The following is an 18798-nucleotide window of genomic DNA, read 5'->3' on the forward strand; positions in this document are numbered from 1 at the left end:
AAACACAGTCCCCAAAAAACTCCACCTTGACCTTTTCTCGGCCAAGAAAGCCGATGGACTGTGTGAAACAGCTGCACTGACCTCACTACCTTCACCTGCCAGGGTGTCACGCTGGTTCTGCTCTGTCCTTCTGCTCTTTGGCTCCCAGCTCCCTCTGCCCGGTTTCTGAGGCAGCACATCACAGCACATCCCAGACAGAGCATCAACGGGATCTCCATGACAGCCATTAACACCCACTCTGAGCACTCCTCTGCCTCAAAAGGATGTCACTCATTCGGTCTTTTACCTCTTTCCTCCTCAGCGAAGAACCTCTTTCCCTCAAAGCAAATCAGCAAAAGAAGAGCTAGAAACACTCACATGCTCTGGTACCCTCACCACTTCAGACTTGTTTATTGTGCAAGGCAATTATGCTGATAGAGTCCTAAAAGCAGGTCCTGAAAGGCAAGAAAAGCCCGGCGTGCCTCTCCTCAGAACGTCCAGATCATCAGTTACAATACCACAAATAGCAGCAGTTTGGATCGTTTGTCTGGACAGTTCGGTTCTGTTATTTCTGCAAATAATACAAGAAGGAAGATGGTAGAACAGCAACAGAGAGGGGCCAGGGAGGGGAGGAACACGTCGAAGTGTGTTTTCTTGCAAAGGGAAAAGACATTTCCTTTTCAGAACAAGTTCAGTTAAAAAAATAATTAAAAAAAAAAAAATCCCACACAAACAAACAAACCCAAACAAACAAAACCCCAAACAAACATAAAGAAAACCAATCTCAGAACCTTAGGAGAAAATAATAATGGGAGAAGGCAAGAGACAAAAACAAAGCCCACGATGTTTTCAGTGAATTGTTTGGCCAGACACCATCAGAACATGCTGTTCTAAGTACCTTACAAAACCAACAAGGGAAGGCCCTTTACAGCTGGAAAATGTTTCCTTGCCTCCAAGAAAAAATTCAAGAAAAGTTTCATTTTTATTAGTGTAGCTGGGGGAAAGTTGCTACTCAGTATTTCACACACCCCCCCCCCCCCAAAAAAAAAAAAAAAAAGCCACCCTTCTTCCCCTCCATTTTTCAAAAATATGTTTGCTCCTCAAAAAGACCAATTACTTGGAGAAGCCAAGACTATTATTAATTTAAAAATTATTACCGGATCATATTAGGGTAGCAGTAATAATGACAGATTTCATCTATCATGATCCTCTCTATGAGAACTTACATTCATGGTTGGCAGAATGAGAACTACGGTTCCGATGGATTCCAGTTATTTTTTTCTTCTCTGTAGATCAGTATGTACCACATGTATTTGAATTATTAACACTCTTATTTAGGTTATATTTAGATTTCAATATCCCCTTCAAAATATTGGCAGATGGTTTATGTTTATGCGTTTTTCCAGGAGCAGAAAAAACATCTAAAGCAGCACTTTCCATTATGCTTTTAGCACCCGACACTTACCTGGTCATTCACATCACCAAGTCCCTCAAACAAAGGGCTTTACTGCCCAGACTGGCCATCAGCACTCAGTTGGCTTAAAAATCAGTTCTGAGTTGCAACTAGAGACAAGCTCAGGACCTTACAACTGGTAGTGAATAAAACCAGTTATCTGAACCATTTCAAGCAATGATTGATTAAGTGTTCTTGCCTTTGGCTGAGTGTTGCTGGACTTGAAAAGCCTGGGAAATGCTGGTCTGAAGACACTTACACTTAGGACACACCAGGGTGCTGCTAAGTCCTTCATAACATTTTGAATTTCAATTAATGTATCTCATGCACCAAATCATAGCTGGCCAGCTCTGTCTCATCACTCCAGTGCAAAACCAAGTGGCAAACCACTCCTCTCAAACGTGACATTAAATTTCCAACTGCTGGTGGAAATGGTCCAAATTAACTGATTCCACCAAATAAGGCAACAAAAAAAAGCAGATTGCTAATCCATCTGATCCAGAATTACAGCCATACAGTAAGGCCAAGACTTGTTTTGACTTGGATTTGAAAGACTTTGCCCTCCACTTCATGCCACCTCCTACCAGCAGCCCAATTCCCCAGGGCCATTGTAAAACCTAAACTTCCAGTCTGGGGATCATCAGGATACAAGAACAGTGGCAGCTGGGATGTACAGATTACCCCATGGATCTAGTCTCACTAAACAAATAAAGCTCTTGAGGCAGATTTTTAGTCTCTCAAAAAAAAACCCTAAACAAAGTTCAGAAGCCAAGAGCCAGCACTGATTTTACCTTTAAAGAAATGCACAGCATGATGGAGACTTGCCTACACCAGGATCTCAAACGGGTGGCAGCTCAACTGTAATATCACTTGTGTGCACCCATCACCCCTCCCCTTCCTTCCTAGCTCAAAATTAATTCCATCAACATGAAAACAATTCGACTTAATTGCAACTGCATCATCTTCTGCAGGATCCCGCTGCCAATCCTGCCATCTGAATGTGCAGTTGCCAAGGCAACGGGTGTGAAGAGCATGTTTTTGTGCTGCCACATGCGTGCGAGCTGTGCCAACACCCCAGCTCCCGCAGCTGGGGTGGATTTAACACCTTCCTCCCCAGGAGCAGCCTGTCCTTGGTTCCACTTGCAGGGTTATGGCAGCCAGCCCTTGGCAAGCAGCTACTCCTCCTCTGCAGATCGACACCTGCACGGGAGGGACAGATGGCTGCAGCTCAGCTCAGCGGGATCAAGCAACGAGGATGCTGGAACAACTCAGCTCAAACATGAAGCAGTGCCAGACTCCATTCGTAGGAGGTTCAGGGCACACAGTTCATGGTGTACATAATTAACGAGGAAAGAAAAAATCCTTTGCCATCATTTAGGAATTTTGTTCTGACAGTTTACCATCTACCTGTTGTTCCCCGCTCATCTACTTACAGCGCACAAACAGAAGTTTACATCACATCTGGAGGATTACACGGTCTCTGCCTCGACAGCTTAAAGCTGGAAAAGAGGATTATTGTGTACAGAAACCTTGCCTTCACTCTCTCTGATTACCTTCCAGGGCACACTCCTTCCCAGAGTTCAGCTCTTAATACCTTTCCTAATTCTTTAAGGTGAAGGGTTTAAACTTAGGTCAGAGCCTACTTTGCCTATGACCTTTCATACCACTTCTGAGTCTGCAAGGCTTAAGGTCTTCTATAAAAATTAAGGTGCCCTGCAACTGTATACACACAGATACGTTTAGCAAAGAAACAGCTGACTTAAAACTTTTCCACAGATAATGAGCTGTAGCTGAAGATCACAAGCTAAATATGCTTTTAATGGCACATAAAACTATTTGTAACAATGACAAACAGCCTCTCTGCCGCTGCACTCGTGTGTAATCACAGCTAATTACAGCTTACAAAAGTGCCTGTTAAAATGATCACCAGTGTAATCTAGGAAGTCCTACAATCCTCAAGTAGCCCTATAGAAAGCAGTCAGGGAGTGCATGTCTGAAAGTCACCACTGAAGGTCACGGTTACTTGGCCTGTGTGTGGAGGGCAACATCCATGGTGTTAAGGTCTAGGATGTGACAGACACATAAGCAAAAGAAGCCAGTTAGGATTTATTTCATCTTAGTGCAAAGCCCTTTCACAGCCCTTTTCTCCTACAAAAGATCCCAGAGAAGCACAATGAACAAGCAAGCTGCAGGATGCTGGTGCCTGGATCACACAACCTGCGACCTGAAACTGCCTTCGCATTCCCGTCAATGCCTGAGGAACATAAAAGGATGTGTGAGCTCCCTCAAAGCTCAGCAGAGGCTCATCACCACTCTTTGAAACACGTTTCCTCACCTGTCAGATTCAGGCATGTTCCACATACACCAGCATTTCCAGTGCAAACACAAATGTCACAGCACACAGAGCTTTGCAACTTGTGCTCATCTACAATTGAAAAAGAGTCAATAACAACCAACACCAGAGAAATGTGAGCAATTCTGGGCATAGACAAGGGAACAGAAGCCAAAACTTCAGTTGTTTCAGCACATGACAGGAACTTTTGCAGAACAAGTAATATTTTCAAGAAGAACAATAATTAGATTCTACAAAGCTTGGGGAGCGAGGAGGAGAGGTGGGGAGGGACCCTTATATTGATTAAGCAAGAGCATTTGCTGTCACCTCATATTTTTGACTGGAAAGAAGTGGCTGAAGGGATTAAAAAAACATGTTCAGATCTGAAAAAGAGATCATTAAATCGAGAGCCACACTTCAGAAGGGAGCTGGGGGCATGGAGAGGGGATCTGGCAAGCCAGGTAAGTGTCACTATACACAGGGGCTGTTACACTTTGTCACACAGAAGGCAGCAATGTCACTAGACTGCACTGCTGGGAGTCCACATCACTCTGCCATGCCAGCTCATGGCATTCCCCTTTAATGTCCACTCTCCTGCAGCTCTGGGTTCTCCCCAGGCCCCATCCTGGCAGATATCCCAGGGTGTGATGAGCTGTCATTCTGCTCCATGCCCCAAAACTGTTCTTGCAGTGCATGGTCGTACAACTGCTCAACCCCTGATGTGGTGCCAGGACACCTCCCTGCCCTGCAGGCACCACTGGACTCTGACACGAGTCCCAGACATAAGCAGATGTCTCTGGTCTTGCTCACAGTCAAACCAGAAAACAGGGTTAGACTGCAGCAATGCAGCTACAGAACAGACAGAGGAATGAAATGATGAAGAGCATTATCTCTGAGGGGCATTTAACACAGGTGTTCTTGCACCTGACAGCCAAGCTTTTCATGATGCTCATTCCACAAAATTTATGAGGACTGGGATACTGTTAAATATTCTGGAGGGCTTCGTGACCACAAATCCTGTGGAATAAAGAACATTAATGCAAAATCTGGAAAGGTAACCCAGATTAAGTGCCCAGGCAGACAGACATGCCCCAAGCCCCCTCCACCTTCCAAAGGAAGGTAAAATCTTCTTAGACAGCTAGAGAGGCAGAGGAAGTTTCAAATCAGCATTTGTAAATATGAGGATGTTTCGGCTTCTGAGAGAATGTATTGTTTTCCACCAGTTAGAAGCAAAGAAGAGCTGGTGCTGCCTCCCATAAAGGTGCAGAGGTCAGAACTCCTGTGTTCTCTGGCACCCCAGTCCCTCGCGGTGCCGTGGATACATCACCAACCTGCTCATCCCACACTTCCCAGTTTGGGAAGTGGGGGAGACGCTTGCTCTGTTTATTCCTACATGCTGTATCATTGCAGCACACAGTATCTTATTTCCTGGACTTCTCACTTGCATGGTGATAATCACACCTGAAAGCACTGCAAAAAAATTGGTGAGAAAGTGGAGAATGGGACCAATGGCACACAGTGTTTCTAGGAACACGGGGCAGGTTCTCCACCTCCAGCCACGGATCTGACCTTTGGCACCAGTGAGTTAATCAAAGGCAGCAGTGTCCCTTCTGTGGCCTGGACACAAGAGGGGTTTCTTGGGAAGCAGTTCAGCAGTCCTGTCACACGGTGTCTTTCTGTGCTGTCTTACTGAACACAAACCAGCTCTGTCTTTCAGGAAAATAAGGGTGCAATCACAGCCCTTTCATAAAGAGAAGATGCAGATGAAAGCAAAACCGGGGCTTATAAAACAGAGGGTCAAGTAAGAGAACCAGGAAAGCACATAAGACTCATTCTGTAGGATCAGACTGTTATTGTCCTTTATGAGTAACTAAAGAACACTGTTTATCTCTGAAGCAAGCTTATCCACTCTTTCCCCACATGCCTGCCAGCCCTGGTTGAGGATCACTGCTGTTTGTTTAACACTGACCAAGATGTCCTTGGGATTTCATACCTTTCGCGAGGTCAGTGAAAAAAAATGAGGCAAACCCGGGGTTTAGTGAAAAATAGGACAGACAAAATATCCACTCAGCAGAGTGACTGTCATTCCCGAGTATTTTCACCCCATGCTGAGCAGGACCACCACACAGAGGCAGTGTTTGCCTCAGAAAGGGGTTAGGCAGGACAGGTGGCTGAGGACATCCCAGGGCCAGCTGAGATAGCAGGGGGGCAAGAGGCTTCTCCTGCCTCTTCGCAGGACACAGCTGCCCCTCAGCCCCACTTCAGTCCAGCAGAGGGAGAGAAACTCCAGGGAAATCACAGGAAAAGAGCAGGATTTGTTTTGACACTAATATCAATGGGCAGGAAAATTGTCCACTAATGGGTGGGGATATCTTCCTTATTTTTTTTTTCCTCTCACAAACAAGAAGGTTTTTCCCCATAGAAAATTTCAGGGGGGTTGTGCCTTGTGTTACTGCTTTTGATCTAAGTGATATGGGGCTGATTCCAAAAAGGAGAGTCCCTCAGCTCTGCATGAGGTTCTAAAAGCCTGCAAAATCAGCTATTTTCAAATCCTTGCTCACAGCCTGAGTCCTTCTGGACAGTTCTGATCAGCCCCTTCGTGATGCCCCCCACAACAGGCAGAGACTGCTGTCCCTCTGCACTGGTGTGGAGGAAGCAGAAGAGTGGGAATATGCTGACCTGGAATGGCACAGAAGCAGTGGTAGCACTTCCCTGTTAAGATGCCAGTAGAAGTGGCAAATAGACACAAGTATTTTTGTTTGCTTACAGACAATAGCTGTTCATCTGGAATACAAAACCCCTGGTGTATAACTGAGGTTTTACACAAGTCAAAGGCAAAATGCACAGTAACTTCAGCATAGCCATGCAGAGATCAGAGATGATATCAATCAATAAAGGAAAACTCTCCACTCTCTCTGGGTAAAATCTGCTGCTAAGGTTTCACCAGAGCCAAACTGAAACACAGCCAAGGAAGAGGGTGTCAAGTCCACAAAAGAACAAAGGTTTGCTCAGATTCCTCTTGGTGGAGGTGTCTCTACTGGAGGAGACACAAGGAGTGAAAAAACATTCATCAGTTACCTTTGGGCGCTTCCATTCAACTTTCCTTGGTGGTGCTGACTGATAGAAGAGGGATCCATCTGAGGCTGGAAACTCAGGATCTTCGAAGAGCCGTCTCTGCTGGATACACTGCTCTTTCAGCTCGTGGTACTTCTGATCTCTGAAGAGTTGCACTGATGAAGGCATAGCTCCCTGTCTAGATAAGATGAATATTGGCTTGTGCAAATTACAAAGGCTCTGGAAAGCCCCTGGATGATACCACTCATTAACACATATAACTTGTTCTAAATGAGATTACCGATTTATTTCAAACAAAATAACCCAGATTATAAATTAGATTATGTTAAAGTAGTGGACTAGAAAACTATAAACCCCAAAAGATCCTATAAATAAGGAACATATTTTTGTCTGAACAGAATTCTTGTCAGGAAACAGCCCAGACCAGGCACAAACCCAGCATTTTTCTTTGTCTAATTGATTTGTAAGGTAACAGGGTGGGGCTTGGCTCTCAGTCTGCACCATGTGTGAAGGGCTGGACTATCCTTCTGTCCTATATTCTTCTGCTGGCCACTAAAGCTCTAACTATCTGTTCCAACTCTTACGCCTAAAAAAAACCAAAACCAGATTTCCATGGTTCCCCATCTCAATTTAAGTGACAATATTTTGGCTGGTGCGCCTGTCTTTGAACTTTATGTTACATTTCAGGGAACTGAATTCCCAGAAGTAGCAAATATTTGCAAATAATTGGTGAGAGTTTAAAATATTTTAAAAGCACAGCAACACTAAAACAAGAAAATGAAAAAAATATGCTCTCAGGACTTAATTCCCTGAGTTCTGATTATCTAAACTAGCAAGTTTATATTTACAGCCACAGAGCTCAAATAAATTGCTTTAAAACATTTTACAATTGAGAAATAAACTAGAGAAACCATTCAGGATAGTTTGAAGTTAGGAAGACATGAGGGATATTATCTCTCCTTCAAAGAAGGGAGTGGGGAGAGCATCTGAACTTACTGTGTTTGGAAGCTCCTGTGTGTCAGTTCCTCTTCTCTTCCTTCTGGGCACAGGTCAGAGATTTACCTCCCCTGCCTTGAGTTGCCTACAGCAACAAAGACAAATGCAAGTTGTCCTATGTCAGACCATAAGAACTAACCACCACAGCTGCTCTGGAGCATGGCAGCACATCATCCTGGCAGCCCACTCTGTGTTCAGCTGCAGCGTGCTCAGCTGGTGCTGCTTAAGCCACTTGCAGCATGAATTGGATGAGATTCCACACGTTTGCAGAAAATTAAACCAGGGCTTTGCAGGTGTGAAAGTGAGGACAACAGGAGGAATACAGAAGAGTGATGAACAACACTTGGAAATATCAATTTTATCATGTCTTTGTTCTTCTGAGTGAAGGTTACTGTGGCCTGAGTAGTCTAGGGATGGTTTCAACACCCTCTTTTCCTCTCTTTTTCTCCCCCTCCACTCACACGTCCCCTCTCCCCTCCCAGTAAATCAAAGGGTAGTTCAGTGATGAGAAATGTTGCTCTAATACCTTCACTAATGGGAATGAGGAGAGTATTCAGGAGTGCTCTTCTACCTCTCTGCCATTCTTGTACCCATCTGCCCACAAGTGTAAGCACTGCCAGATTTCTGCCAGCAGAATCTTACACAGCAAAGGGACAGAAAAAAATAAAACACTTTATTCTTGATATTCAACCAGCCAAATCTTCAAATGCCAGATCATCCTCCGTCCTTTGCCTTATAGCTGGCAAAACTCCAGCTATAAATTTTGCATATGTCAGGACTGTCATGACTTTGAGTCAAATCTTGATGCTGCTGGAATCAATGGAAAAAAATCCTATTCCTTCAGCCAGGCCATGGCTCTCCCTTCCAGAAGTGGACCATGAAGTCCCTTAGTGACTGTGTAATCCAGCTTCAACAAAACAAAACTACACTTAAAACTACACTGATGTTATGGCATTTTTAGAAAATTCCCTTTTTCTTAAGGGCTATTCCACAAGAACATGGAGTGACAGGACAAGGGGGAATGGCTTCAAACTGAAAGACAGTAGGTTTAGATAAGATATTAGGAAGAAATTATTCCATGTAAGGGTGATAAGGTTCTGGCACAGATTATCCAGAGGAGCTATGACTGCCCAATCCCTGGAAGTGTTCAAGGCCAGGCTGGGTGGGGCTTTGAGTGGAAAGTGTCCCTGCCTATGGAAGGGATTGAAAGTGGATGGTCTTTAAGATCCCTACAAACCCAGGCCATTCCATGATTCTATTATTTACTTTTTAAATATCTCCCCCGCAAAAAAAAAAGTCACATGGCATCTCACTTGGCAGGTGGCCTCCCAAGACAAGGCAAATAGATTTACTTCCCCTCACAAACCAGTTTTTCAAATTCAAGTACAGAACAACTTGCTAATTATACAGAGATAGCTCAGGATCCACAAAATATAGTTTGACTGTTTGGGTGGGATAGAAATTATTTCATGATAACTGGCATTCTTGCTTATTAAAAATTCCCCACAAGCTAACTAACAGTCTAAAATGAGCCTATTTGTTTTTAAAATAGCCCCTTAGTGACAAGGTTTCCAGCTGTCACTGCCTAATTCACTGAGGTAGGTCTTTAATGACCTCATTCCCCTGCCCTTTCTCTCTCGCTATCTGCCGGACTGGAACGTGAGTGCTTCCAGGATTAACACCCCGTTACACAACAGCCAGAGTCCTGGCACTGCACAGAACGTGGTGATGGAGCACAGCCCATGAAATCAGGCTGCTGTCTGCTCCCCCTGGCCTGCACTGGGCAGTACTCACCGAGGGGAACCCTCACAAGGAGGAGGCTTCTCCTGCCCCTCTCCAGGCTCCCTGTGCCATCCAGAGCACACAGAGGAGTGTTTGTCTCAGGAACTCAGGCTCCTGGGGCTGCCCAGCCTGGCTGCTTCCCATCCACCCACGAGACACTGAGCTCTGGAGCTGAACTGAAGTCCCATCACCGTTTGGAAAACCAGCAGGAACTTATTTTCATAGGAACCCCAAACTGCCCTTTTTAAGCCCAACAAGAGCATCTCTTTCTTCTTGCAAAGTCCACAGTCAAGAGTGTCGGTGCAGTTTCTATGCAACAGCCTGGTGGTTTGAGCACTGAGCAGGTAGGACCACAGCTGAGCCCTCCTCTCCTGGGGTGTTCACCTACCAACACGTGGCCTGAGGCAGACAGAAGCACAGGATTCCATTCCAAGACTTATTTTTGAAGCAGCTCCCAGTTTTTGACCCTCAGTTGATCACTGAAGCTCCCAGAATAAGATCCACGCTCCCTCCTCTTTCCTCCAAGTCACGGTGCACAGCAGCACAGCTTCCCCTGCTCCACACCCAGCAGCTTTACCCTGGTTCAGCTGGCACTCCTAAAGCACAGCACTGAGGAAACACCGTGCAGGGCTTGGCAGCCACTCTGTCCAGGGCTCCCTGCACTGCCATGTGACACAGAAGGAGCTGAGCACGGTGCAGTGAGGGCTAAGAAACACAGACCTAAAAATACCATACCCCAGCTCAGAGACACTCTGACTACTTGGCAGAGAGAAAGGGACCACTGCAAGACAGGGACAGAAGAGAGAGGAAGAGGGAAAAAACAACCCTGAAGAGTTCTACAGATCAGCCATTCCTATATTTTTTGTTTATTCCCTCACTATACACAATTACAGTTTTGCTTTTAATCTTTTCCAGCCTCTGAGCTGAGCTGAGCTCCCCAGCACTTCTTGTCTCCAGGCAAAACAGCAACTCCACAGCTGCCCCCAAGGTTCCTTCAGCACTTGTGATATCAGCAGAAGTACAGGAGATCCCACATCTCTCAGCTTTCAACCTCTGAGCCTTAAAGTCTTTCTCTGACCCTCTGTTTTTCCAGAGTGAGTTTCCTATTTTGATTGGGAAAAGGTTTTCAGTGGAAAAGTGAAGTGGAGTCAGTGCAGAGTTCCCTCCTGAGCCTGATCATGGAATAATTTCATTTTTACTTACAGTTTATACTCAGAGATGCTTCCCCCATCAGCCAGAGCACGACTAAATCACATTCAACACAGCAGCAAATACCAGCTCCTGGCCTTATGAGCAGCCATAAATTAAAGAGACATTCACTTGAAATCCAGGTTCCTCACCAGAGCATTAAGATGAGATTCAAGTGTCACTTCAGTTATTTAACAGCTTTTCTTCGTGCTCACATTTTCCTTTCTTAACTTTCCTCTTTCCCAGCTGCTACACAGAAGATCCACAACAAACAACGCTGACTTACTGTCCAGACAGGCGTGTGAGGGATAACTACACCCTCCCTTCCACTGGATTCACGCAATAAGCACACAGAACTGAACAAAAGTCGTGTCCTCTCAGCCCGTGTTTTTAACTCTGTAACTCGAGTGACACGCAGGGTAACAGCTCAGGGAGGGCAGTTATTGCAGCTGTAAAGCCGAGCACAACCCCCACAGCGAGCCTGTGCGTGTGCCAAGCATCCCTCCCACTGCCATTCCAGCCAGGGGGGTTCAGGAACAGCGGGACCAGTTCTGCCTTAACCAAACCCAGCACTTTCAGTCCCGGAGGCGAACGCTGCCAAGCAGCTGCAGAGAACCCTCGGTGCCAGATGAAACTCCTCTGCAAGGAGGAGGCTTGGTGTGTTGTAACACTTAGCATTTTATCACACGCCCCACTTTTCTGTTCCAGCTGCAAAACTCAAAGGAATTTCCATGCAAAGCACCAGGACTACAAGGACAAAGTGCATTTCCAGCCAGCATTTAAGGTCACAGTTGGACACGGCTTTGAACACGGAAGTGCTTTTCCAGAGGTGGATCCTGAAATCAAGCTGCACAAGTTGAGGCACACCCCAGCCTCGGGACCACATTTCTGCTGGTTCAGGAGCCCCCATGTGGGAAGACCATGGAGGGATGCCAGAAAGGATATACAGAGCATATGCCATGCTCTGGGATGGCATCCCAGGCTGAGAGAGCTGGGGCAGTTAAGGCAGGAGAAGAGGCTGGGGAGACCTCATTGCAGCCTTTTAGTACCTAAAGGGAGCTTATAAAAAAGAGGGAGAGAGACTTTGTACACAGGCAGAGAGTGGGGACAAGCAGGAATGGTTTTAAGTTGAATTACAGGAGATTTAGATTGGATATTAGAAACAAATTCTTCCCTGTGAGAGTGGGGAGGCCCTGGAACAGGTTGCCCAGAGAAGCTGTGGTTTCCCCATCCCTGGAAGTGTCCAGGGCCAGTTTGGACAGGGCTTGGAGCAACCTGGGCTAGTGGAAGGGTCCCTGCCCATGGCAGGGGGTTGAAACCAGAGAACCTTTAAGATCCCTTCCAACCCAAACCATTCCCTGATTCTGTGTTTTCACCCAGTTTTAAGATTATTACCCATTTGCAGGTACCAAGCTTGCTTTTGTTTCATGCAAGCAGTCTCCTTACCAGTAATAACAACCACCAACACGTGGTTTTCAAGTTTCTCTTTTGTACCTGCAGTTGTGGGCCCACCTTGACAAGACACAAAAACCTTTCAGCTCTGAACTCTGCTCCTCCAAAACTGACTTCTCCCCAAACCTCAAAGCCACTGTTTGGACTATGAGAGCAAAACAAGGACTCAAGTATTTCACTGTTTGCAAACATAGTTTAGTATTTTCCCAAACATCTCCTTCTCCAAACACATAGTTTACTTCAGAGCAATCAAGTCAGTAAGTGCCTCCAAAATGCAGCCCCGCAGCCTAAAGCTTTAAATTACTCTGAACTGGTTTTCTATAAAACCAGAAAACTGTAAAACTGCCAATTAAAGGCACTTCCAGAGCTCCATCTGGAAAAGGTTATTGCCCTCTCTTCCTGTGCAGAGTGATCACAGGTCCTTACAAAGCAGTGACTTTGCAAATCTGTATTAAGAGTGTGGGGCAACTTGGAGCAGCTGGAAAGCTTTCACTTCACATACTCTATGGTTTCATGATCTTGGCTGTTCCACTGCTACTGCTGCATCTCTTCTGGAGAAATTTACTCATTCAGATTCTTTAAACAACACACTAACTTCTCTGGGAAGCTTTATGTTGGACTGAGTGTCCTCTCTTCCTCTGCACAAGAGCCAATATAAAATGATACAGTCAGTATTAAATCCATGCTGTGTGTATGTGCAATTACATTAGTCAGAACATACTCAATCTGGATCAAATTTGCTGCACAAGATAGTTTAATAGCACCCTGTCCATTATTAATGACTGTGGTCCCAGGGCTTCCCAGTTTTTTTGGATGGCAATGTTACCCCTGATTGTGTGAAACACCAAGTTTTTATTGTGTGCTCTGGGGATACTATGACTGTTCAGCATTAGCCCTTCTTCCATCCTTTTATTTTGATTTTTCAACAAAATAAGGTTAATTTTACTGTTTTATGGCCTCTGTAACTTAGTACTTTAGTAGGCATGTAGAGATTTCTCCTTTAGCTCAGCTCTAGAATTGGCTGCAGGAAAAAGACACAAGCATTTGCCTTTTTATAGAAACAGGAAGGTGCCAACATTGTTCTGCTGTGCAGTTTTGCTACACTTAAAATTGAGAGAGGCAAACACATATTTCTGTCTGAGAGTATCTGCCCATGTCCTATCACTTATGTGAGGAATGTGGGGGAGAGTGACTGGACGTGAGAAACAGGACTGGCTGTTTGCTTTCAGAGATGGCATCAAGGCCTGGCAGAATCATCTGGCTATAAACCAAAGCTTTCTACAATACAGCTAATTAAAACACTTGTATTGCAACACCATGGGGCTTAACCAGGCATTTGTTTCAGGTCTCACTGGGATTCAGGGAATTTCTCCAGCACCTGGGCTGTGAGGCAGAGTGCAGATTACACTCTAAAACCCATGCAAGACACTGCAGAGGGTGGGTGCTGGTTCAGGACCAAGCCTTCCATTCCCTAAGTTTAGAAGTGAAGCAAGAGCTCTACCAGGAACCTGCCATTGATTTTCACAGTTTGTTCTCTCTCCCAACCTCTCTATCTCACCAATTCCTGGTGAGATAAAATGTAAACCCATTCTGACCCTTCAGGATGGGAGTACAGGAGTTGTGGCTGATTCTCTGCAGCCCTTTGGGGTGTGAGGTGCAGCCCCTCATCCCACAGCTTTTCCAGCCTTCAGGGGCAGGAGCTGAGGGTGCTGGGCACGACAGGTGGGGCAAACAGCAGCTGAGAAAAGCTCCCCTTGCAGGTGATTATGCCCAAGGGCAAACAACTCCATCTGGCATGAGCAGAAGCAGTCCAAATTTGTAGGGCTGATGGCCAGGGGGGTGTGGGATCTTTTCAGCTTGAGAACTGAGCAAAATCAGCACACATGTGATTGCTCAGTGGTACACTGCTGAGTCAAAACTACTCCAAGTCCTGGCAGAACACACTCAGAGAGGGTAAACATTGGCTTGACTCCCTCTCTCCCCTCCTTGCCTTCAATTCAACTAAATGCCACAAGGACCAGGCTCATCTTCCTCTGCCATGAACCCCTGCCCATGTTGGTCCCCAGTGGGGAGCCCCACAGGTCTCTGCCCACACCAAACACATAGTTATTGCTTGGCCAGTGCTCCCAGACAGAGGCTTCTGCTCTCAAAAAGCAGCACCTGCTGCCCCACTACCTTCAGCCAAACTAGGTTTTTACAACTGTGTTTTGGGTGGCTCCTGGTCCTGTCCACACATGACAAGTAAACTGCTGGAAGGTCTCTTGCACCAAGACCCCAAGGGGCTCAGCCAGAGGGCACAAACTTGTTTGGCAGCCACCAGCTCTGTTCTGCTGATCGTGTACTAAGTTAAGGGCACACAAAGCCCACAAACTATATAGGCACATGATGCCCTTCACAGTTCAGACATTAAGCAGTAGCTTGAGATAATTTTTTTACACTCTATCTCATCCTTAAGGACCCAGTGTTTTGTCTCAGTCACCAGTGCAGATGTTTAAGTCCCTTGCTAGGTCTTGGCCAGCATTCGGAAGTTCAAAACCCTCTGCACATCCGGACTGTGAGGGTCTCTGACTCCAGGAGCAGCAGGGTGATGGCACAGGAGGAACACGTGGCACTACAGACCAACACCAGCACAGCTACCTGCAGCTGGCAAGCAAGATTTAAATGCTTTTCTGAACAACTGTGCACCAGCACCATGAGCATGTGCCCCTTTTCCAACAGGCCTCAGAGGAAAGAACTCAGGGTGGTTGTTTCTGTTTCAGGACAGCAATTGCCACTTGTTCATTTTATGTTGGATTTTCTCTCTCTGGTGAAAGGAGAGAATCCTTGTATGTATTGCACAGGATCCAAGCTTAACACAGCTTGATCCTTCAGCTAAACTGATAAAAACCTTCCCTTTGGTGAAGACACAAAGTGGCTACGGGACACATTTTTACGGCAGGCAGGATTTTTCAAAGTACAGAGGTGACTGCGTGCTTCAAAAAAACCTACCTGCAGTGGCTTCCACTAGAGCCTCAGATATCAGACACTTTTTCAACCAGCTACAGGGAGGTGCAATTCTAGCTTGATTTTTTTTTTTTTTTTTTAAGAAAAGTAATTTAGTATGGTAGATGCCAATTGTTACAATTACCATTAATCCAGTTAAGTTATATATAACAAGCTCTGAAGAAAATGCCAAGAGCATTGTCACTTGATTCGTTCAAGCTAAGCTTTTATGTTGGAACCGCAGGAAAGAACTTTCTTTAGAATTCCAGTATCTTTCCACTCTGCCTTTTCATAAAAGTCAGTTTAAAAAAAAAAAAAGATTGAAAATTAATGGTTAACTGCTTATCAGACCACTCCATTATTTTATATATCCACTTACCAGTTATTTTAGACACAGTATAAAAATCTCTCCTTCACAAGAAACAAAACAACCAAAAAAAGTACAATTGCCATTTCAATTTCACAATGAAAGTATCCACAGCAAGAACTGACAGTATTTTGGAAGATCAGAGACAGTATGGCAAATGGAATTATAAGAGCAGAGATCAAATAACATTTTATCAGTCTGGCCCCTTTATTTGGAATAACTGTTAATGATGCCTGTAGAGAGAAGACTAGTGTGAACCTGGTTATCCCAGAACAAAGGAGAGCACCCATGCTTTGGCAATAAATCCTGTAATAAAGCTTGGCTCAGAGTTAGTATAGAGTTGAGACGTGACTTTCTGAAAGAAATGTACATTGAACAAAATTTAAAAGTCATGAAAATCATTTTCTCACTGTGCTGGCTGAAACACCCATTCCTGGAGACACAGAGAGTTTTCATCCTGGTGATAAATGTGCAAATCCGGTGAACTGCAGTTTTCAGGTTGCCCCTGGCACTCACCTGGGGGAGGTCAGACCTTGCTCGGGGCACATCAAACTCCAGACTGGCTCCTGCAAACACTGATTCCCCCAAAGCCTTAACCTGGAATTCTCTGGACTGTACCACGATCACGTCTCCGGCAGGGGTGGTGTCAGGATGACCCTTCCAGGGATGTCACAGGGACCCAAAATGCAGAGCCTTGTGTACTCCTGACAGAGCAGCTGCCTGTTAGCTGTGACTGCGCCTGCAACTGTGAATGAACTCTTAAAGGAGGAGAAGAAGCCAGGCTGTCTGGCAAGAGTTGCAGGAGGGAGATTTTTTTATTTTTTTTTTTTGGTAGGGAAAACAGAGCAGATTAATGTGCATCACGAAAAAAAAGTTACATTCCTTATTAGGCTGCACAGCGCTCCTCACTTGCGTAAAGCCACCAGTGTCAATGCCTCTGCCTCTGTCCCTCCCGACACACCCGCCCAGGAAACTCCCATTCAGCCTTCATGGGATGCAGCTGGATAGGGCAGGAGATGCAGCAGAACCCAGTGGTGCTTTGTGCCTAGAAAATGGTACATTTCCCTGTGCTGTGGCAAAATGAAATGTAGGACACAAAGAAATTCTCAGTAAGAAATGGTTTCTGCAAAACAAGCTTCTCTCCATTCTTTCCTCAGCTTCAATTTCCTTTTGGGCAAATCCTAAACATCTGGATTAATTTGACTGGAAATTTTTCTCATTTGAGGACAATAACACTCTTATTTTACCATTATGTGGCTTCTATTCATATTTCAGTAAATGTAGGCCAAAGTTTGAACAGGAACCATTTTGAAATGCATTTCAGAATTTCATCTATACCAGTAGTTTTAAATATTCTTCCCAATGTCCTTCCTCCATTTAATCTTCATTTTCACATAACTAGTTAAAAATTTACAAATAGGTCCATTCCTTCTCCTGAGCATTGCTATTGAGCAAACCTCCCATTTGCCTAGAGGAGTTTGGATCTCAGGGGATGAGTTACATTCACAAAACACCCTGCAGATGATTAAGTAGGATCACAAGTTTCTGTACTGCAAAGTTTGCTGCAGGACTGTTTGCTCATTTACCCCAATCCCTTTTGAAGGCACACGGAAATTTGGAGTGGAAGGTCCTGGCAGCTGCCACTACAGTTTTAACATTTCATGAGTAGAAAGGTCCTACGTACTAAGGCCACCTGTTTCCAATTCATGATTGAGTAAGTAGACCGCAGTTTAAATCATCATAAAAAACTGATGCCCGCCTGTATATTACACACATGCTGTGATTCATTTGCACGGATGAGGGAAGTACATGAAAAACCCCACATGAGTACAACGAAATTCCACTCTGAAAGCTGATAATAAATATTCCCAGCCTATAAAATGTGTTCTCACAGTATCTGACTTTGCTTTGATCCAAGGTGGAACAAAACCATGAGAACTGTTTGATAGGAGTGATGTAATCCAAGAATTGTATGGGATTTGTCTGGGCTGAGGAGGAGCTCTTGCTGGAGCTACTCTCATGGAAACACTCTTCACGAGAAGGATGTGATAGCAGGCTCTACTTCACATCAAGGGGCTTTTTGGTTTCAGTTCAGTCAGGTCCAGGTTGCTTTGCTACAACAGCTGTTCTCATGCCTGTAAGAGAGTCATTACTCCAAGGTATCCAGGTGGCTTTGCCCCACTCACGACTATTTATCACAGATGCCTGCAATCTGCCCATCACCTTGTACACACAGTCCACTACCACGTCTTGTGTCCCACCAGAGCTACATTCATCTATTATTCACTCAGTTTCACGGGGCAATTTATTAATAAAACATGAGGTGGTTTCCAGCAGAGATTCTACTTAAATCCTACATGTTTACTCCTACTCTTTCTAATTTAAGCAGTTTTGAACAGCGAAGAGCCCAAGAGGCAGAATCTGAAAGCTAACCAAGTTTCACCAAAAGCTTTCAGTCGTGTATCCAGCTGAGGTCTGATTCTGCTCAACAACAGCATTTTGAACCTGGATCATTCATCTCTTGCGTCTTGGGATTTTCATCACAGGTTCCTTCCTACTTTCTTCCACAGGAGGGCTTGGAGTAAGGGATCAGTCCCAGCCTGATCATTTGCTTGCATGAACCAGCAGAGGACTAAGTTAGACTCTAACTGGGCACAGAAGGGGTTGTGCTTTACTGCTTTACCCCTGGCCACAGCCGCCAGAGCAGCTGAAGTGTACAGGGCAGGATTTATCCCCCAACCACCTTAACCACAATCAGAAAAAATTCTAAACTTTGAGAAATAATAATAATAATAATAAAAAAGCCCAGTTCTACAGACAAGGCAGCAGTGCCATCGCTCAGATTCCCTAGAGCAGCAGCGGTGGGAGCGGGCATTCGGACTTATTTTTCAAGCAGGCTGGTCACGGTCGGGGAGGAGTGTGAGGAGGGGGAAGGGGAAGGCGGCTCCTGAGCAGAGGCAGCCCGAGGGAACAGGATCGAGATTTCCCGATGTTTGGCAACCCCCAAAGCGGGGCCGGGCCCTCGGGGCCGCGAGATGGCGACATGGCCCAGCGATGGAGGGGTGGGAGAGGAGAGGGAGGGGAAGGTTTGGGAAGGGAAGGTTTGGGAAGGGAAGGTTTGGGAAGGTTTGGGAAGGTTTGGGAAGGTTTGGGAAGGTTTGGGAAGGGAAGGTTTGGGAAGGTTTGGGAAGG

At 45.3% G+C, this 18798-nt stretch overlaps 1 protein-coding gene across 1 annotated transcript in view; it reads right to left on the reverse strand.

Moving 5' to 3' along the window:
- Positions 1-16312, reverse strand: part of LOC114071025 (calpain-5-like) — a 48905-nt gene extending 32593 nt beyond the window's left edge. Inside the window, exons 1-3 of the mRNA XM_027908689.1 lie at positions 16123-16312; positions 7840-7920; positions 6843-7017 (exon numbers count right to left, since the gene is read on the reverse strand). Of these exons, the coding sequence (XP_027764490.1) occupies positions 6843-7007 (165 nt within the window). The 5' untranslated portion in view covers positions 7008-7017; positions 7840-7920; positions 16123-16312. The remainder of the gene's footprint in view (positions 1-6842; positions 7018-7839; positions 7921-16122) is intronic.
- Between the last annotated feature and the right edge of the window lie 2486 nt (positions 16313-18798).

This window comes from Empidonax traillii, unplaced genomic scaffold, assembly GCF_003031625.1.
Source record: "Empidonax traillii isolate 1590-97213 ecotype Southwest subspecies unplaced genomic scaffold, ASM303162v1 scaffold1795:size60417, whole genome shotgun sequence".
Taxonomy (NCBI): domain Eukaryota; kingdom Metazoa; phylum Chordata; class Aves; order Passeriformes; family Tyrannidae; genus Empidonax; species Empidonax traillii.